At 65.1% G+C, this 21,337-nt stretch overlaps 1 protein-coding gene across 1 annotated transcript in view; it reads right to left on the bottom strand.

Annotated features, from left to right (window-relative positions):
- Positions 1-21,337, bottom strand: part of LOC119112033 (uncharacterized) — a 144,467-nt gene continuing 123,130 nt past the window's right edge. The window contains 26 exon segments of the mRNA XM_037235993.1: positions 1-1,126; positions 1,334-1,967; positions 2,292-2,794; positions 3,133-3,366; positions 4,394-4,594; positions 4,992-5,700; positions 5,702-7,650; positions 7,990-8,178; positions 8,428-9,003; positions 9,250-9,660; positions 10,055-10,465; positions 10,986-11,351; positions 11,615-11,812; positions 12,738-12,935; positions 13,621-13,839; positions 14,070-14,951; positions 15,260-15,907; positions 16,191-16,496; positions 16,688-17,017; positions 17,214-17,546; positions 17,725-18,033; positions 18,482-19,141; positions 19,306-19,623; positions 19,909-20,229; positions 20,406-20,741; positions 20,983-21,291. Coding sequence (XP_037091888.1) covers positions 876-1,126; positions 1,334-1,967; positions 2,292-2,794; positions 3,133-3,366; positions 4,394-4,594; positions 4,992-5,700; positions 5,702-7,650; positions 7,990-8,178; positions 8,428-9,003; positions 9,250-9,660; positions 10,055-10,465; positions 10,986-11,351; positions 11,615-11,812; positions 12,738-12,935; positions 13,621-13,839; positions 14,070-14,951; positions 15,260-15,907; positions 16,191-16,496; positions 16,688-17,017; positions 17,214-17,546; positions 17,725-18,033; positions 18,482-19,141; positions 19,306-19,623; positions 19,909-20,229; positions 20,406-20,741; positions 20,983-21,291 — 11,801 coding nt within the window. The 3' untranslated portion in view covers positions 1-875.

Here is a 21,337-nt window from a genome sequence, read left to right as displayed (position 1 = left end):
TTATTATTATTAAAATTTATTGACCAAAACAATTACAAAATTAAATATTTTACACAGACAGCGTTCGAGGTTAATTGGCGGACTATTTGTTAGACGAAGACGAGAATCACACCTGGTTTACGCATTAACGCCGGAGCATAGACTGGTAGCGCGTAGTACGTATGTTTGTGAATGGCAGACAGAGCACAGAATGCACTAGGCTTGTATGTTTCTGTCACTGGTGTGTCCACTGGCGAGAGAACAGTTAATAGAGCCAGTGTTCGAGTCTAACGGACCTCGATAGAGAACGCGTCGCATATCGGGAGAGAGGACGGATTCATATAACAACTGGTCTCCCACAAACAACAATAGCGCGCATCACTTTCGCTCGCTCGCTCGCTCTCTGAACTCTGTCTATCCCTCCTTCGGGTGGCGCCGGTCAAAATTGGCCCGGCGATGCTGGCGCCTCCCGGCCGGTGCGGCCGGTGGCGGAACTTCCCCAAGTCGAACCGCCGTCGGCGCTCGCGTCGCCGGAGAATTTCAAGCGGACGCCGTGTTCTCGGTCCATTTACTCTTTACACGTACCAGAGCGGTGCAAGCGTTGTCCTACACAGGTGTGGAGCAGAGGATGTGTGATAGATGATTTGGTCAATATCAGGCGAGGACACACTTCAAAAAAGCACATGACATGACCGGGGGCATATTTGGCAGTCACAGGTAAAAAGCGCCGGGGTGTCGGACGCAGCACACTTCACGCGGCGCCGTAATACTGTCCGCGCCCGTCGTCTCGTGTGGCGGCGCCCTCTGTCGCACGCACTCCCCCCGGTCGCCGTTCACTCGGCCCCCGGCCGCGCGTGGTATATCACAATGCGTGCTGAGCGGGCGACGTGCGCCGCTCAGCTCTGGTAGTCGGGGCTGGGTTCGGCCAGCGGTTCTGGCGTCGTGTAGAGCGGGTTCGGGAACTCAGGCGGATGCGGCAGCGGGCCGTCCACCTTGCGCCGGCGCCGGTAGGCCATCAGCCAGCAGCTGATGGCGATAGCCACGGCGACCAGCGCCAGCAGCGCCGTGATGATCAGCGCGATGATGAAGCCCAGCTTGCTGACGCAGATCTCGTCTGGGCCCAGGCCCGCCTGCTGCACGGTCGGATCTGGCGGCACACGGTCAGGCGTCACGTGCGGTCCCGGTGGCGCAGCCGCGCAGGAGCACTGGCGCAGCACACAGCGACAGCGTTCAGCGTGACCACCGAACAGAAATATGCACACAACGCGAGCAGGCCACGACAAACGCGGCCCATTCAGCGCCAGCAGTGACCGGCTGTCTGCCTGCTCGCTGCGGGACCGGCGCTCGGACCTACCTTCGGGGTCGACGAATCGGTTCTCGGTGGGCTCCTTCTGCTCGAAGGTCAGGATCGGGCTGCTCTGCACGACGATCTCCTCGCGCAGCTGCCCCGGGAAGTGGCTGTCCGACTGGCGGATCACCGCCTCCTGCTCATCCGTGATCGGCGAGCGGCGCCGGCGCCGGCCGAACGCGTCCAGCCCGTTGCAGTTGACCGGCTGGCAGCGGCCGAAGCAGACGCGCACGTTGCACCGGAACTTGATGTTGTTGGACGACGGGAACTTGAAGGCGTTGAAGATGGCCTTGAGCTGGTTGTTCTGGCGGTCGAAGGCCCACTCGCCGAAGATGGACGGGTCGGTGGCGCAGCCGTTCTCATCGGTCACCAGGTACTCGTTCTCCTCCTCCTCGTCGACGGTGGTGGCAATGCAGTTGCGCGCGAAGCCGCCGTAGATATCCTTCGGGTCCACGTCCACCTTGAGCATAAGCTGGTCGCCGATCTTGGCCGTGCTGATCTCCTCGCCGTCGCTGGTGCAGATGGACATGGTGCAGGTAGGCGGCGGGCCGGTGTTGGCGATGGTGCCGGCCGTCGTCAGCATCGACACGTTGAAGCCGATGTTGATGGTCTTCTCGCCGGTCTTGTAGACGCAGCGGACCTGCGGCGGCGAGGCGGGGTGGGTCAGAGCGGCACGGGCATCGACAGTTCCAGCCTTCAAAGGGTGTCCCAGGCTGCCACTCATGTGGTCACCCGGTCAGCATTAATGTAACGACCGCTGCATCCCACATCAGCCCGTAGTGACAGCCACTGAAGCTGTTACATGAATAGCGTCGCCTGATCAAACCAGGTCCCACGCGTTCGCTGCGAAGTCTTGACCCACGCGCACTCCCGGGGACGCTAAGAGGCCCATTCCCACCCCCGGGACGCTCAGCGACCACTCAAGTCTCTGGGTGTCCCCTTCACCAGCGGCACGCTGTCTCACCTGGTAGGCCAGTGCCTTGGCGGTGACCAGCTTCGGGTGCTTCTGGATCACCAGCACGAAGTCTGCCTCGCCGTCCACGTGGATCAGACCGCACGTGTTAAACATGACCTTGAAGTCCACGCTCTGTCCTGTCTTGTCCGAGCCGAGCGTCTTGCGGCACTCCTGGTTCTGCGAGTACCCCTTGACGTACATAAGCCCGTTGAACTGCGGGTCGCCCACGTTGATGTCCACCTGGACGCCGTCGTGCAGGCAGTTCACCACCATGTTGGGAGACGGGATGTCGGTGCGCGGTCTGCGACACTCGTTGTACGCGTCGCCCGTGTGGCCCGGGATGCAGCGGCACAGCGGCTCGTGGTTGACGCCCGCGCAGAACGCGTTGACGCCGCACGGCTCGAAGGCGCACGGGTCGTTGCAGGTCTTGGTGGTGCGCTCGCAGTACTTGTCCATCGGGCAGTCGTCGTCCACCTCACACTCGCGCGGCGGCTCGGAGGTCACGGCACCGGCTGTGGAGGGGGGGGGGGGCAGGTCAGCGTCACGAGTGGGCCACGTGTCGCGGACCATGGCTGCTGGCGGGGGTGACGCGCGCAGAGGCGACTGAGGCCCTCTCGCGGCTGTGACATGTACCCGGACCCCTGATGCAGATGCGGACAAGCGGCTCAGCTCAGCGGCGTCCGGCCATTTTCACGTACTCCGGTGAAATCACACATGGTGGGCCGGCCATGGGACCCCTCATGCTGCCATGGATAAGAACAATTAGCCGAGCAAAGGCGTCCGATGACCATAGAAAGCTCTGAGCGCTCGCCACTCGGCGCGCGGTACGGCGGCCGGTAGCCACACTCACTGCAGATGCCGTTGAGCATGATGAATGTCTCCGGGCAGCCGCAGTTGCCGTTGACGTCGATGACCATGCCACGCTCCAGGGCGCAGACGCAGTGGCCGTCGTCGTCGATCTTGTAGCCGAGGTCCTCGTCGCAGGGCGCGCAGTAGCCGTCCTCGCCGACGGCGTACGTCGGCGGGCAGATGCACTGGTCGTCGGCGCCGACCACGAAGCCGCGGTCCGTCGGGCAGGCCGCGACTGCGGTCATCGCGGCGCGTTAGAGACGCACCGGCGCACGCCATCACCCACCCAGTGCGACCGTGCGCACGCCATCACCCACCCAGTGCGACCGGCGCACACCATCACCCACCCAGTGCGACCGTGCGCACGCCGTAACCCACCCAGTGCGACCGGCTCGCCTTGATCGAGGGTCGCGACAGTCGGCTCGCCGATGACCAATCTAATCACCAACCAACTATTGTCTAATTATATTTGTTATCAGTTACTAGGGATTGAATCGCTTGTTAGGATACTGGATAAGTACTGCAGCATACGACATGACCTCAGCATCCAGTTAGAGATGATCAGGCATCCCATGGCCTTCCCTTTCAACGCTGCAGCCCTTAAAGCGTTTGAGAATATGCAGATGTGCAATACTATTCGTCCATTCATGCGTGCTGCACATTATGCATCCATACACACCAAACAAAATCAAATGAACACAATTTTGGTTGAGGTTTTCGTGCCAGTGGATAACATTATCATTACACAACTGCACGAGGATAAAGGATGTAGTTAGAGACGGCAATGCCTGCAATAGAAGGTTCCGGTTAACATGCGGCATTTCACGGTTGCCCGTTTGTATTTTGTACCACAACAAAGCGGAAAAGCTCCCAAACCGGTCGGTCAGACAACATCGATAAGCGCCACAGCGACCACCAGCTTCTTCAAGCATATATTAGAAGCAATCAGAGTGATTTGTTAATAAAAGACGATTGCTATGTAGAGTACAACACATGCAGCGAGCCAAGGGTATATACATCATGGAATTCTCCCGCGGGCAATCGGAGCGCAAACTACTTTTGCCTTAAAAGCATTAAGCTCAACTACAAACCCAGGCATGCACCACAACAAGCTAGAAGGAAACCACCACCGGATTTAAAAAGCGTCAAAACCCGCGCACTAACATCAGAGTTAAAACAAAAAATACTTAGGCTTTGTTCCCCCTCTCCCCAAAAGCTCTGCTGCCTGCCAGCAGAACGCGCCGCGGCCGGGGCAAACTTACTGGGCAGACACTCGTCGGTGGCGTTGCCACGGTAGCCGGGCAGGCACTCGCAGCTCATGGTGCGCACCGGCTCCGTGTTGACCACCTCACAGCGGGCGTTGTCATTGCAGGGCTCGAACTTCTCGCACGGGTTGTCGCACTTCTCGTTGATGCAGGCCAGGCCGGCGGGGCACTCCGAGTCGGAGCGGCAGCCGACGACAACTGGCGGTGCGGAGTGGCGCAGGTCAGTCGGGACGGTGGTCGGAGGAGCGCCGCCGCCGCTGGTAACAGCGGACGGCGTGATTCCGGCGCGGAGTGGCGCAGGTCAGTCGGGACGGTGGGCGGAGGAGCGCCCCCGCCGCCGGTGACAGCGGACGGCGTGATGCCGGCGCGACGGTGGCGACTAGCTAACTGCCGCCTCTGCTTCCGGGGAAGACTCGAATCGGACTGGAGTGATGCATCTAACGGCAAATGAAATTATCGTAGCCTTCGCTCCGTTTGATTGCATTTGTTCTGAATAGAAACCAACATGCTACGCATATGACTGAAGTGAACTTTAATAAAAAAGTGACCCCAGCTGATTCGGCCGGGCGTCTCGTCCACCCGGCCGGATACTTACTCTCGTCGCAGCCGTCCTCCGGGGTGCCTTCGTAGCCGGGCGGGCAGACGCAGGTCGGCTGGTTGTCGAACACCTTGCACTGGGCCGGCTCGACGCACGGGTTCAGGCCGCACGGGTCCACGCACTTGGCGTTGACGCAGGCCGCCTCCGGCGGGCACTCGGAGTTGTCGGCGCAGCCGATGGCGGCGCACACGGAGCGCGGGTCGCCCTGCGTGCCCGGCTTGCACGAGCACTGCGGCTCGTGGTCAACCGCCTCGCAGACGGCGTTCTCGCCGCACGGCTGCTTCCGCTCGTCGCACACGGCCTCGCACTGGCCGTTGACGCAGGCGTGCGTGCCGGGGCAGTGCTCGTTGCTGCGGCAGCCCACCTCGTGGCAGCCCAGGTTGGGGTTGCCCTCGTAGCCGGGCCGGCACACGCAGATCGGCTTGTGCTCCAGCAGCTGGCAGTCGGCGTTGGCGCCGCACTGGCAGGGCGTGCGGCAGATGGCGTTGATGCAGGCCTCGCGCGCGCCGCACTCGTCGTCGGCGCGGCAGCCGATGGTGACGGCCGTCAGCGGACGGCACGTGCGCTCCGGTCCGCCGACGTAGCCGTCCGGGCAGACGCACGTCATCGAGCGCACCGGCAGCGAGTCGACCACGCGGCACTCGACGGCCGGCCCGCACGGGTCCTCGGCGCGGCACGGGCTCACGCACTTGGCGTCGATGCAGGCCGAGCCGCGAGGCGCAGTCGGCGTCGCGCCGGCACTCCGGCTGCGGCTCCAGCACGCAGGCAATCAGCGGGTTGCCGGCGTAGCCGGGCGGGCAGCGGCACTCGGCGCGGTGCGAGAACACGCGGCATTCGGCGCGAGGCGCGCACGGCCGCTCGTGCAGGCACGGGTTCACGCACTGCCGGTTCATGCAGGCCTGGCTGTCGGGGCAGTCGTCGTTGCTGCGGCAGCCGGCGATCAGGCAGCGGCCCTGCGGGTCGCCCTCGTAGCCGGGCAGGCAGCGGCACAGCGCGTTGTGGCCGCGCACGTAGCACTCGGCGTTGATGCCGCAGCCGTTGCGCACCAGGCACGGGTTGACGCACTCGCTGTTGACGCACGCCTGGTCGCTGGGGCACTCGGAGTTACCGCGGCAGCCCACCGGACGGCAGGCGATGTTGGCGTTGCCGTCGTAGCCCTGGCGACAGGAGCAGACGGCGCGGTGGTGGACGACGTTGCAGTCGGCGTTCTCGCCGCAGTTGCAGGGCGAGCGGCACTGGCGGTTGAAGCAGGCCTCGTTGCTGGGGCAGTCGGAGTCGGCCGTGCAGCCGGGCGGCGAGGGCACGACCACGGCGCGGCACACGCCGTCTCGCTCCGGCACGAAGCCCGGCCGGCAGACGCACACCATGGAGCGCACGGGCAGCACGTCCACCACCCGGCACTCGGCCGACGCGTGGCACGGCGAGAGCACGGCGCACGGATTCTGGCAGATCTCGGCGACGCAGCCCAGCTGCGGCCCGCAGTCGCGGTCCTGGCGGCACTCGGGCTCGGCGGCGATCGGCGGCAGACGCGGCAGGCAGCTGAAGTGAGGGTTGCCCAGCGGCATGTGGACCGGGCAGCGGCAGACGGCCTGGTGGCGCTGCGCCACACACTCGGCCGTCGGCGCGCAGCGCGTCTCCAGCAGACACACGTCCACGCACTGCCGGCTCACGCAGGCCTGGGTCTGCGAGCATTCGGAGTCGGAGCTGCAGCCGACCGGGCGGCAGGTGACGAACGGATCACCCTCCATGCCGGCCGGGCAGCGGCAGTTGGCTCGGTGCTCCTGCGCGTAGCACTGCGCCGAGATGGCGCACGGGTCCCGGTACACGCACGGGTTGACGCACTCGCCGTTCAGGCAGGCCTCGTCGGAGCGGCACGCGCTGTCGGACGTGCAGCCCACCTCCGAGCAGAAGACGTTCGGGTTGCCCGAGTAGCCGGCGCGGCACGAGCAGATGGCGCGGTTGTTGACGACGCGGCAGTCGGCGTTGGGGCCGCAGTCGCACGGGTCGCGGCACTGGTTGTTGACGCACGCCTGCTCGGACGGACAGTCGGAGTTGGCCGCGCAACCCACTGTGCCCGCCACCTGGATGGGCGTGCAGCCGCCGGCGTTGTCGGGCACCATGTTGACGGGACAGCGGCACACCATGGTGCGCATGGGCGCCGTGTCGACCACGGAGCACCGCGCCGAGTCGTCGCACGGCTCGATGGCGCCGCACGGCTCGACGCAGCGCTCGGCCACGCACGCCAGCCGGCGGCCGCACTCGGTGTCGACGGTGCACTCGCGGCGCGGCTCCTCCACGCAGCGGATCAGCGGGTTGCCGACCAGCCCCGGCCGGCACTGGCACTCAGCGCGGTGCTGCGCCACGAAGCAGTCGGCGCCCGGGCCGCACGGGTTCTGGAACACGCACGGGCTCACGCACTGGCGGCTGTAGCACGCCTTGTCGGCCGGGCACTCGCTGTCCGAGGAGCAGCCGACGGCCGAGCAGCGTCGCTTGCCGTCTCCCTCGAAGCCGGGCAGGCAGCGGCACTGGGCGCGGTGCGCCTCCGGGTAGCATTCGGCGTTGCGCAGGCACGGGTCCTGCACCTGGCACGGGTTGACGCAGTTGCCGCTGTAGCAGGTCTCGCGGCTGCTGCACTCGCTGTCGGAGCGGCAGCCCACTGCAGACGGAGAGTGCTGCCGTCAGATTGGTTCCAGCGCCCCGCACGGGCCGACCTCAGCATCGGGAAGCGACCAATAATCGCAATGGCCGCTCGACAACGATGAACGCGTGAGGAAAGCATTGACTTGCGAAGTGCAGAGGCATGCACCCGGATCTGCTTAGTGTAGCTCATGTCAGGGCTGAATAGCACTGACCAAAACAGATAGAAAACAACTTCCGAAGGTAGGTGGACTGAGCAGCAATGATCAAAACAGAAAGAAATGCTCTTAACGGTGGTGCATCCCTGCAAGGAAAACCAGATCAGAGATCCTAGTCTCGGACGATTCGCGGTGCTTACCCGCCAAACAGGCGATTTGCGGGTTGCCCTCGTATCCGGGTTTGCACGTGCAGATGGGTCGGTGGCTGATGACGTCACAGCGAGCGTTGTCGCCGCAGTTGCACGGGTCGCGGCAGCGTCTGTTGATGCAGGCCTCGCGGGGCGCGCACTCGCTGTCCGAGGCGCAGCCCTCCGGTGTGACCACGATGACTGGGGACGGGCGACGCCGTCAGAGCGTGACCCATGGACGCGGCGAGCGACACTGGACGGCGGCTCATGCAGCCGGGCAGCCAATCAGAGACAGTGACACGCTGATCTGGCCCGGATGCACGCGGATGGTGAACGCGAAAGGCTCATCGAGTCGCTAAAGCAACCGGCAGCAGACGCTAACCGTCTGTCTCACTGCGTCTGTGACGCCAGCCATACGCCATCCCGGCCCAGAGCCGGGCCGCCACTTACTGGGTCGGCATCCTTGGTAGGCGTCTCCCTCGTAGCCTGCCGGACACTGGCAGACCATGGTGCGGTACGGTGCCGTGTCGAGCACCAGGCAGCGCGCGCCCTGGCCGCACGGCCGCACCTCCAGGCACGGGTTCACGCACTGGCCCGACATGCAGGCCAGCTGCGCAGCGCAGTCGGTGTCCAGCTGGCAGGTGCGCGCCGTCGGCGGCTCGGGCACGCGGCACGCGAACAGCGGGTTGCCCTCGGTGCCCGGCCGGCAGACGCACTGGGCGCGGTGGTTGGTGACGCGGCACTCGGCGTTGGAGCCGCAGCTCTGGAACAGGCACGGGTCGACGCAGCGCTGGTTCAGGCAGGCCAGGCTCGGGGCGCACTCGCCGTCAGAGCGGCAGCCGACCGGCTGGCAGCGGGTGTACGGGTCGCCCTGGAAGCCCTCCGGGCAGGAGCAGGCGGCCGCGTGGTTCTGGCCGGCGCAGCGGGCGTTCAGCGCGCACGGGTTCCGCACCGCGCACACAGCCACGCACTGCCGGTTGATGCAGGCGGCCGACGACGGACACTCGCTGTCGTCCCGGCAGCCGACTGCAATACAGGCGAGACCGAGTCAGGTCAGAGTGTCGCCGGGTCAGGCATCCCAAACGTCTCAGGCCGTAGCCATCCATCGCGTGCTTTCAAGTTGACACGACAGTTGGTATGCTTGCAGTGCTACGGGTACGGCAGTATTCTCCAAATGACGAACATCGAGCCGCTTAAGAGACCACTGAAAATCACGCTGCCATCCCAAAGCACTTCTTCACGAAATGGACCCGGCGCTGGCACGCGACTCACCCTGGAAGCAGCCTGTCTGCGCGTTGCCGTCGTAGCCCTGGCGACAGGAGCAGATGGCGCGGTGGTTGATGACGTTGCAGTCGGCGTTGTCGCCGCAGTTGCAGGGCGAGCGGCATTGGCCGTTCTGGCAGCTGAGCTGGGCAGGGCAGTCATCGTTGCCGCGGCAGCCGACGGCTGTCGGCTTTTCCGGCTGTGGCACGCACTGGATGAGCGCGTTGCCCACGTAGCCGGCCGGGCAGCTGCAGATGGGGCCGTGGTTGCGTACCTCGCAGCGCGCGTTAGGTGCGCACTGGTTGCGCACCGCACACGGGCTCTGGCAACGTTCGTCGATGCAGGCCAAGTCGAAGCTGCACTCGCTGTCGGAGAGGCAGCCCGGTCTGACGAGCGGAGGCTGCACCGTCGGTGTTCGCTCTGCGGGGAGGGGGCCGCCGTCAGGTACAGGCGGGGTCGGCGGGGACCACCGGGCGGCCTGGCAGACCGTGTCCGGATCAGGCGCCGGCCGACAGATCTGTCAGGCTTTCAGAGCAGACCTGAAGTCGACAGCACATTGAGACAGGACAAACGCTGGTTTTTCATCACCGAAGACTGACTTGTTAGTGTCGAGAACAGAAAAACGCTAAGCCGGTGGCGAACGCGTGGCAACACTCTCGGTGGGTGAACAGGCGGTGCGTTCTCTTGCGCGAGAGTGTCATCTTGCTCATAACCTAACCATGCACCGCAACCTCTACTTTCAGATCTCTCGCCACAGCGCAAAGGACGTCCAAGCTCCCGAGGTGCGCCTTCCACGTCGACGCGACGCACTCACCGCGCTCGCAGCTTCCGTAGCGGTCCTGGACGTAGCCGGGCGGGCAGCGGCAGACGGCGCGGTGCGACTTCGGCTCGCAGAGTGCGTTGGCCTGGCACGGGTCGGGCCGGCAGACGGGCACGCACGCGCCGCGCAGGCACCGCTCCGAGTCGTCGCACTCGACGTCGACGGCGCACTCGGGCTCGACGATGGCCGGCGACAGGCACAGGCCTGAGTTGTCGAGCAGCATCTCGCCCGGGCAGCGGCACACCATGGTGCGGAAGGGCGCGGTGTCCTGCACGCTGCACTGCTGACCGCCACGGCATGGGTTCATCACGAGGCACGGGTTCTGGCAGCGCTCCTGCAGGCAGGCCTGGCCCGACGGACAGTCCGTATCGACGGCACACGCCGGCTTCGGCACGCGCGGCTCGTCTGGAAGGCGGCGTGGACGGTGGTCAGTGGCTGGCGGGTGGCGTGTCGGGGCGCCGACGGTGACGGCGGAGGCAGGGCGGAGCGGGTCGCAGCGGGTGTTGGTGCAGAAGTGAGACGAGCGGCCGGTGAATGTTGACCACATGGCTGTGCCCGATTTTCTCCACACTTTTGGCAAACTTCCATTAATTTGGCAATATTGAATGAAATGTACATTTTGGCACCACGCGCTCTGTATGTTCAAGTGGGGCTCCCGAAGTTTACAAGAGTTGTGCGAAAAAAGCCAGACGGAAAATGAATTGTGAACAAATATGTATAACCCGTGCTGGACGTCATACCTGTGGAAACAGTATCTTTCCGCAACCAGCTGCGTGAAAGGTGTGGGACGACAGAGAATAAACTGAATAAACATGCACAACTTGCGTTCTGTGTGGCAGCTGTGAAACATGTCACCCTCCAAACCTAGCAAATGCGCACAGCAAACGATGCACGTGCGCCACGAAGTAACAACTGGCGGCCTCACCTTTTTCACATTGGAAGTAGGCGTTGCCGGTGGTGCCGGGCGGGCACGTGCAGAGCGGCTGGTGGTCCTCGGCCTTGCAGGTGGCGCTCGGTGCGCAGGCGGCACCGTCGCAGACGGCCACGCACGCTCCGCTGCTGGCCTCACAGCGCTGGTGGTCGGCGCAGTCGTCGTTGACGCGACAGCCGACGTCGACGCAGGCCAGCAGCGGGTTGCCCTGCGTGCCGGGCGGGCAGAAGCACTGCGCCCGATGCCGCGTGACGCGACACTCGGCGCGGCGGCCGCACGAGCTGGCGCGGCACGGGTCGCCGCACGTCTCCGCCTGGCAGGCGCGGTCCAGCGGGCAGTCTTCGTCGCGCGTGCACTCGGCTGCAGGCGAGACGCAGGACGGCCGTCAGCCCCGGCGCGCCGCCGCTGGTGGTTAGTGGTGTTAGCCTGCAGGCAGAGGGAGTTCGCGCGGGCGACAAGCCGGGACTGGCGGTCGGTCGTCGCCTCACCTCGGTCCGTGTCGTCGGTCGGTCGTCGGCAGGCGAAGCGTTAGCGGATGCCGTCTCTAGCTACGGACGGGGCGGGAGGCGGCGGGCAGGAGGGCAGGGCGGTGTTAGCGTGGCCGCGGACGGCGCGGTACTCACGTCGGTAGCAGCTGACGAGCGGGTTGCCCAGGTAGCCGACCGGGCACGTGCAGTAGGCGCGGTGGTTCTGCGCTCGGCAGTTGGCATCGCGGCTGCACGGGTTGGCCGCCACGCACGGGTCGACGCAGCGTTCGTTCAGGCAGGCTTGGGCGCTGGCGCAGTCCGTGTCACGCTTGCACTCGGGCTCCTCCTCATCGGCTGCGGATGCGGCACGGCGTGTCAGTGGCGATCGGAGCGTCGGGCGCCGACTGATGAGACGCGGGGTCATCACTCACGGCAGACCTCGCCTGCATCTGGAAACTCCGGCGACACCAGATGACAGCGTACACCACGGCCCACCGAGCCCCACGCTGTCAGCACCCATCGACCCCGCGCCGCTCGTCTGTACCTGCCGTGCAGTTGACATTGGGGTCGCCCGTGGTGCCGGCCGGGCACAGGCAGTAGGGCACGTGCTTGTAGGGCCGACACTTGGCCGTCGCCGGGCACGGGTCGGCCACCAGACAGGGGTTTTGGCAGCGGTCGTCCAAGCACGAGTCGATGTCGTTGCACTCGCCCTCGCCCTCACACCGTCGGCTGGGACGGAACATGGCTGCGGCGCCGTTTGAGCCCAGTTAGTCGGCTGCCGCCGGGCCCCGCACCAGCACCAGGCGGGCTCACCACCGGCCGTGTAGCGTCACCAGCAGTGTTATACAGCGTTATCAGCACCGTCAGCGAGCGGGGCAGGTTACGGAGCCGGTTCACAAAGCCGGTGTTATATGGCAGGGTTAATGCAGCTCCTATCACTTATGGTAATTACCGAAGCGGACGTGTTATGTACATCGTAGCAACGAGCCAAACGGCATTGCTCATTAGTTTAGTAGCATATTTATGCAGGTGTGTATATGCTTACAAGCTTAGCACCCAGGGGAGGTTACGTTATTCACAGGAGTTACCCGGCTGACCAGCACCGCATCACACTGCGGCCCGGCATCGCCGATCGCCGCACAGAAACGCAGCTTCATCCGACGTCGCGCACCCCGGGCCCGGACACCCCGCCGTCACCTTCACCGGGGGCACCACCGGCACCACCGTCGGCGGCATCCTGGCGGCGCCAGCTCGCTCCCAGCCGGCCATGCACACTCACCCTGGTAGCAGGCGACGTAGGGACTGCCGAGCCAGTCGTCGGGGCAGCTGCAGGTCGGGGCGTGGTTCTCGACGCGGCAGACGGCGCTCTCGCCGCACGGGTTCAGCAGGCGGCACGGGTCGATGCAGGCCCGGTTGCGGCACGCCTCGGTCGGCGCGCACTCCGAGTCGGAGGAGCAGCCGGCGGCCGGCGGCGGCGCTGCGACACGGAGCGCGGTTAGGCGGCGGGCGGCGCCGGCAGCGGCCCCGCGAGAGGTCGGCCCGGCGGACACGCAGCATAGGCACGCGAGCACACACGCGCGACGCGGCTGTGGCATGTTGTTAACGCAGGATCGAGTGGGCAGGATGAAGGATGCTGAAAGAGAAACGTCGTTAGTCTGTTGATATCGGCGCACGCACACAAGCGAGACTCAGTGGTAAGGATTAGGGCACGTTACAGCAGAGTTGCGATGTTAGCGTTCGAGTCAACTCACAACGCAATGGGGCGGGGGGGGGGGGAAGGATAAAGGCACCTGAAAAATAATATCATTAGGCACATCCTTCGTGCACAAGCATGCGAGATATGACGGGAAGGATCAAGGTTCGTTACTTCATTCGCATGTTGTTAGCGAGTTAAGCACCTGCGAACATACAGAACATGGGGTTAGCGCTCCAAGTTCACGAGTGACAAACGGAAACGAAAGACTCAACCACGTCTTCCTCAAGTAAAAGTTGCTGGGCTCACGCTCATATGCGCAACAAAACTTGCGCGTTGACTCTGCGCGGCAATTCTACAGCCAAGAGCCGAGCCAGCATATGACCACGAGAGACTGCGCCTGACTGCGGCGGCGGCAGTCCGGCTGTCCCGAGCGTGCCGCAGCACGCGGCCGGGCCGGCACACTCACGGGCTCGGCACTCGACATCCGGGTCCCCGACGAAGCCGGGCAGGCACTGGCAGATCATGGTGCGCGACGGCAGGCTGTCGATGACGCGGCACTGGGCGTTCAGACCGCATGGCTCGATCGTCCGGCACGGGTCCACGCAGCGTGTGTTCATGCAGGCGTGTCGCGACGGACACTCGGCGTCGGTGGTGCACTCGACGCGAGGCTGCTCCACCTCCGGCACTGTCGGTGCCAGGGCGTCTGTCAGAGCGAGCGCGCCACGGGGTCGCCGAACGGCGGGCGGACCACACTCGCGCAGAAGCGCTGAAGACCCGCGGCGCGGGGAACAGCGACGCGCCACGTCAAAATATCACCACGATTTGAACCCCACCGTCGGATGACGTAACCGTTCAAAGCCAACCATCAGGCAGCGTGACGCGGCGGCTGGTGCGCGCCCGGCCACGCGGACTCACCTGGCTTGCAGGCGGTGTTGGGGTCGCCCGTGTACCCGGGCGGGCAGCTGCAGCTGGCACGGTGGTTCAGCGCGCGGCACTCAGCCAGCGTGCCGCACGCGTCGACACACACGGGCGTGCAGCGCTCGTCGCGACAGACGTGCGAGTAGGCGCACTCCTGGTCGGAGGTGCACTCGGGCCGCCGGCAGCCGGAGAACGGATCGCCCAGCGTGCCGGGCAGGCACTCGCAGCGCGCGCGGTGGTTGGAGACGTGGCAGCGGGCGTTGCGGGCGCAGTCGAGGAACTTGCACGGGTCCTGGCACTGGCGCTGCATGCAGGCCTCCGACAGAGGGCATTCGGCGTCGGAGCGGCAGCCCAGCTCGTAGCAGAGCACGTTAGGGTTGCCGGTCATCTGGTCGGGACAGGAGCAGACCTGGCGGTGCCGGATGACGCGGCAGACGGCATTGCTGGCGCACACGGTCGGGTAGAGCGCGCACGGGTCCTGGCAGCGCTGGCTGATGCAAGCTTGCGTCAGCGCGCACTCGTCGTCGGCGACGCACTCGGGCCGCGGCGTCGGCGCCGCGGTCGGCTGGACTGGCGGCGGCCGACACTGCACGTACGGGTCGCCCACGTAGGGCGGCGGGCAGGAGCAGCGCGCCCGGTGGCTGTAGACGTCGCAGACGGCGCCGACGCCGCACCGGCCGACGCACGGGTCGACGCAGCGCAGCGCCACGCAGGCGCGCGTGTTGGAGCAGTCCGAGTCGACCGTGCACTCGGGCCGGCACTCGACGTACGGCGAGCCGAACAGGCCGGCCGGGCACGAGCAGATGGCCTGGCTGCCGCTCGCCTCGCAGCGCGCGCCGCGGCCGCACGGCGACGGGTTGCACAGGTCGGGTGGCGACGCTGTCGGGCGAGAGCATGCTGTCGGGCGCGACCAGACCGCCGTAAGGGGGTCGGGGAGGTTACACGAACAGCTGCTGCAGCGTTTTGTTTGTCGGCACAAATATTGACTTTTCAGACGGCCTCGCACCGAAATGGTGCAGCCAGGGCCGCAATACAGCGCTGCTGGTATTTATCTGACTGTGTAACAATGAGATACAATGTCGTTCCCGACTCGCTGCGTTAAACACGACAGACACCGAACGCAGAGACCGACATCAGGAAAGTCGGCCCAGTTTATACGCCTAGCTCGGGCGCGTCGCGGTACTCACTGGGAGCCGGAAGACAGAGCCGGTACGGGTCACCGGTCATGCCCTGTTGGCAGATGCAGGACGGCACGTGGTTCACCACCTGGCAGTCGGCGTTGCGGCCGCACTGGCACGGGTCGCGGCACTTCTGCAGAATGCAGGCCAGCTGCGGCGCGCAGTCGGCGTTCAGCACGCACTCGGGCCGGCAGCCGACGTACGGGTCGCCCTGGTAGTCGTCGCGGCAGAGGCAGGCGGCCGTCGGACCCTTGCGCCGACAGATGGCGTTGTCGCCGCACGGTGACGGGCGGCACGGATCGCGAGGCTGCTCCGCCACCGAGGGCGCCGTCACCGGCACCAGGAGGCAGCCGGTCGGCGAGTAGGGGTCGCCCTGGAAGCCCGGCAGGCAGCGGCAGTTGGGCCGGTGCCGGATCACCTCGCACTGGGCGTTGTGGCCGCACGCGCCCGGGCACGGGTCGACGCACTTCTGGCGCACGCAGGCCTGCGCGTTGGAGCAGCTCGAGTCGTCCAGACAGCCGGGCCGACAGATGACGTACGGATTGCCGGTGTAGAGCGACAGGCAGCGGCAGATTCCCAGACCGTTTTGGGCGCTGCATTCAGCGTTCTCGCCGCATGGCGACGGCCGGCACGGGTTCTGCGGCTGCGGCGAAGGCGCTGAAACACGGGGGACACGCGGTCAGGCTCCGGCCACCGGCGGGCGCCCATGCAGCATGCTCAGGACAGGCGGCAGACGCATGCAAGCACGATGCAAACGCGTCCGGCGGACGCCACCATGCTGGCAGTGTAGACTCACACACGCTCGTCTGCGCGTGACACACACATACACGGTGCGTGCGAACAAGATGCGGCGGTGCGAGGCATGCGTGAACGGTACAGGGGTCGGGGCCCGCCCCGCCGGGACCGGTGCGGTCTCCGGGGCGGACGGCCGGGCGCTTACTGGTGGCCACCACCGGAGCGCAGAAGCGGATCGGGTTGCCGGTGGTGCCCTCCGGACAGCTGCAGCGCGGCACGTGGTTGACCACGTCGCAGCGCGCGCCGGCGCCGCAGCTGCCGGGGCACGGGTCACGGCAGTGGAAGTTGGCGCAGGCCAGGTGGCGCGCGCAGTCGTCGTTGGTGACACACTCGGGTTGCGGCGTCGGCTCCGGCCGCGCGCAGAAGGCGGCGCCGTTCACCACGCGGCACAGCGCGTCGTCGTCGTCGCCGCACGGGTTCGGGTCACACGGGTTGTCTCTCTGCGGCGGCTCTGCGGAGGCACAAAGGCGGCGTGAAGGCGATCGCAGCCACACGCGAACAGCTTTGCACATCTAGAAGTCGCGTCATCCCAACAATACCATTGAGCACCGGTGAGGCTTTGCACTTCCGAACTTCTGAGATTCTGAGAAGAAAGGAGATTCTGAGAACCTCCTTTGCAAAGCTAGGCCGGCCTCCACTCACCGGGCTCCGGGTAGCAGCCTCTGAAGGGATCCCCGGTGTAGCCAGCCGGACACGTGCAGATGGGGTTATGCGAGAGCACCACGCACTGAGCGTAGGCTCCGCACGTGCCCGGGCACGGGTCGATGCACTTCTCGCGCACGCACGTCCTGTCGAGCGGGCACTCAGCGGGCACGACGCATTCGGGTCGGCAGGCCACGGTCGGGTCGCCCTGGTAGCCGGGCAGACACGCGCAGACCGACACACCCTTGGTCGCGCGACACGTGGCGTACGTGCCGCACGGGCTCGGGTAGCACGGGTCGCGCAGGAGCGGCGGGATCGTCGGCGCAGACGCTGCGAACGGCGACACAACGAAGGTCAGACCACGACGTCCACAACAGACCGGCTCAACCATTCAACAACCAGAGCCGAGCAGCGTGCTGACAACAGACGCTCTTGCATGCAGAAAGGAGCCACAGAAACAAAGCCAAACTCGCACACGGGGCCCGAGTCGACTGGCGACCAGCGACCGGCGGCGGCGTCCACTTACTCTGCGGTACGGGGTAGCAGCGGGAGAATCCGTTGCCAGTGTAGCCAGCCGGGCAGGAGCACATCGGAATGTGGTTGATGACACGGCACTCCGCGTTGAGGCCGCACATGCCCGGGCACGGGTCGCGGCACTTGTTGCGCGAGCAGTGCTTGTCGCGCGGACAGTCGTCGTCCAGCACGCACTCGGGCCGGCAGCCGGCGTACGGGTCGCCAGAGTATTCCGACACGCACTTGCAGACGCCCAGGCCACTGTGCTCTTCGCACTCGGCGTTCGATCCGCACGGCGACGGGTTGCACGGGTTGCCGACGTTCGGTGCAGTCGGCAGAACCGTCACTGGAGGGCCGACTCAGGTTACACGCATATTCATGGACCGCAAATGCCATGCGACAAAGACGCACGCGTCCGTTGGTGGCACGCCGAGAATGGGTCTCATTGAGTCTACGGGCCTGAACCGAACATCGATTGCAGCAGAACGAGCCGTCAAGGTGGAAAACAAGTCCTTGTCCCGTACCTGGTATCGGCCGGCAGGCCACGAACGGGTTGCCCGTGTAGCCGACGAGGCAGAGGCATAGTGGCGTGTGATCCTGCACGCGGCACTGGCTGTTCTGGCCGCACACTCCCGGGCACGGGTCGACACACTTCTGTCCGAGACAGGCCAGGTGGCTGGGACAGTCAGAGCTGACCACGCACTCGGGCCGACAGTTGGGCGGGTCGCCCAGGTAGTTGGGCAGGCAGGAGCAGGCCGGCCGGCCGTTAATCTCCCGACATTCCGAGTAAGGGCCGCACGGGGTCGGATAGCATGTCTGCTTGGGCGTGTCGTCTGGAATGAGAACAAGAGGCACATTAGCCCATCAACCAAAGCAAAGGTCTCGTAAATGATGACATAATGTGATTTCTTTTTTCATCATCTATCATGCTTTAACCTGAGTCCTCGCGACGCCCCGCTTGTCCAGGGCAGGGTGCACGCGCCAGCCAAGAGTGGACCGAAGTCGCCCTGGTGCCCCCCCCCCCCCCCCCAATCCGACTGCCAAGCACACTCCCCGCAGAGGGGTCTATCCGTGGGCAAAGAGTCAGCGTTCGGGTCCCCTGATGCATCTAGTCATGCCCCACCGTTAACCATTCTCCTTCGTCCCATAGCCCTGAAATGGTCGGCACTGGCCGAACGGGCTCTGTTCCAAATTCAAATAACCGACGATGAAGTGCAAGCGAAGCTCGCCGCCGAGAACTACCTACCACCGACACCAGCTTAGCCCGAAGCCCGCCCTCACCTGGTTTCGGCAGGCAAATTGAGAATGGATCGCCGCGGTATCCCTCCTCGCACTCGCAGACCGGGTTGTGGTTCCGCACTGCGCAGCGCGCGTTCTGGCCGCACACACCCGGACACGGGTCGGCGCACTTCTGGCGCACGCACGCCTGCGACTGCGCGCACTCCTCGTTGACGACGCACTCGGGCCTGCAGCCGGAGAGCGGGTCGCCCTTGGGGAAGCCCGGCAGGCACGCGCAGACGCCTGCGCCGTTCTTGTCCTTGCACTCGGCGTTCGGGCCACACGGGTTCGGGTAGCAGGGCGTGGGCGCCGGCGGCCGGGTGACCGGCTCCTGCGGCGGCGGCACCGGTCGACACGCCGTGAACGGGTCGCCCTGGTAGCCCTCCGGGCAGTAGCACTTGGGAACGTGCGCCTGCACCCGGCAGTCGGCACGGAAGCCGCACACGCCGGGGCACGGGTCCACGCACTTGTTGCGCTCACAGGCCTTGGACCGATCGCAGTCGGCGTGGACCTCGCACTCCGGCTTGCAGGCCTCGTACGGATTGCCGAAGTACTCAGGCAGGCAGCTGCACACGCCGATCTCGTTGTGGATGCGACACTGGGCGTTCTGGCCACACTTGCCCGGCTGACACGGGTTCCGTGGCTCAGCGGGTGCCGGTGTAGCTGCAATGAAGCAATGGAGAAAATAAATAACACCGCAGATACGAACAGACAGATAATGCTACACATGACCTTTCTGAAAAACTAAAAGAGAACAAGGAAAAATAACACCATGACTTCTGGGTGACATGAGCCATGCAAATCCAATCCAACCAGGGCTGGCTTACGTTCAGGCACGGGCGAGCAGTAGCGGTAGGCGTCGCCGGTGTAGCCGGGCTGGCACGAGCAGACCGGGTTGTGGTTGCGCACGTCGCAGACGGCGTTCGTCCCGCAGAAGCCCGGGCACGGGTCCTGGCACTTCTGGCCGATGCACGCCTTGTCCTGGGCACAGTCGCTGCTGAGCACACACTCGGGTCGACAGTTGGGCGTCGAGCCCACGTAGCCCTTGAGGCACGAGCAGGCGGCGCGGTTGTTCTGCTCGCGACACTCCGAGTTCGGGCCGCACGGGGTCGGGTGACACGGGTCTCCCACCGGCGTCACTGTCACTGAAACCAAGCGACCAGGTCAGTTGAGAGCATTTCTGAAAACGGCGTCGAGCTATCACGCCATCCCTGGACATTCCTGTGCCGCCATAGCCGAGCGCCAACGGCAGAGTGCAAGTTGGCAACTTGAAAACGTCAGGAGCAAACAAGCGCACCAAAGAAAACCTGTACAGGCCGTTTCCACAGAACGCAGTGCGCTGCACGCGATTTAGAACCGGAAGGCTATGTGTTGTACAGCACAGCCTCCATCTCCGACACAGAGTCGCCGCCGTCGACAGGCTCACGCACCTGGTGCTGGATAGCAGCCGCGGTACGGGTCGCCGCTGAAGCCGGGCGGGCACGTGCAACGCGGCTGGTGGTTGACCACGCGACACTGGGCGCGGTAGCCGCACGTGCCGTCGCACGGGTCGCGGCACTTGTTGGCCATGCACGCCTTGTCGGCCAAGCACTCGGAGTCGGTGACGCACTCGTGGCGACAGCGCTCCATCGGATCGCCGATGTAGCCGGGCAGGCAGGCGCACATGGCCACGCCGCTCAGCAGACGACAGTTGGCGTTGACGCCGCACGGCGTCGGCACGCACGGGTTGGCCGGCTGCACGGGTCGCACCGCTGCGGAGGCGAGCACGGGTCAGGTGGCTCCCGCGGCGGCCGGCAGCGTCTCATCGGAACAGTGGCACCGCGGCTCGCCGCCGAAGCGCGGGTACATCACGCGGCGTCATGCACAAGCTGTCACGAATCAGGCTATGATGTATTTTGCGAGCCAGGTCGCCAGTCTGCGAACTTACGGTCTGCTGGCTTTGGACGGCAGGCGGCGAAGGCATCTCCGACCATGCCCTCGGGGCAATGGCAGATGGGCACGTGGTTCACCACGTCGCAGATGGCCCCCGCGCCGCACGGTGTCGGGCAGGGATCGACGCACTTGTTCGCCTGGCACTGCTTGTCACGCGCGCAATCCGTGTCCAGCACGCACTCGGGCCGGCAACCGACGTACGCGTTGCCGAAGTACTCAGGCAGGCACGTACAGATGGCTAGACTTTTGCTCTCCTCGCAGCGGGCGTTCGATCCGCACGGCGACGGGTAGCATGGGTCGGTCGGCGAGGCCGGCGTCGGAGGTGCGGTCGCTGAGGCGGAGGGTGCACGATATCGGTAAATCCGAGCAGACGACGCAGGACGCAGTATGACCTTTGATGTCGACGAGCCCCGAAGTTTCAAATGAACATCAACAGACGGCGCCGACAACCCCGACATGTGAGATTTCACACCTGGGAGACTGGCCAGCCATTCCGATGGATAGAAAAAGCGCACATGGACCAGGATGCTCCCACGACAAGTGAAGGCTGGCAGCGGCGAGAGCATGCGTACCTGGAATGGGCGAGCACTGGGAGTAGGCATTGCCTGTGAAGCCGGGCCGGCAGTAGCAGAGCGGGTTGTGCTTCTGCACGCGACACTCGGCGTTTCTGCCGCACGTGCCGCTGCACGGGTCGACGCACTTCTGTCCGACGCAGGCCAGGTGACTGGCACAGTCGGAGTTGACCACGCACTCGGGCCGACAGTCGGGCGGACTGCCCAGGTAGTTGGGCAGGCAGGAGCAGGCCGGACGGCCGTTTGACTCCCGACATTCCGAGTTCGCACCGCACGGGTTCGGATAGCAAGTTTTCTTCGGTTCTTCAGCTGAAACGCATTTCACGGGTGAAGCGGGAATGCGTTGGGGCTGGTC

The sequence above is a fragment of the Pollicipes pollicipes genome, unplaced genomic scaffold, assembly GCF_011947565.3.
Source record: "Pollicipes pollicipes isolate AB1234 unplaced genomic scaffold, Ppol_2.1 Scaffold_7261;HRSCAF=8764_pilon_pilon_pilon, whole genome shotgun sequence".
Taxonomy (NCBI): Eukaryota; Metazoa; Arthropoda; class Thecostraca; order Pollicipedomorpha; family Pollicipedidae; genus Pollicipes; species Pollicipes pollicipes.
This window is presented reverse-complemented; position numbering and strand designations above follow the sequence as displayed.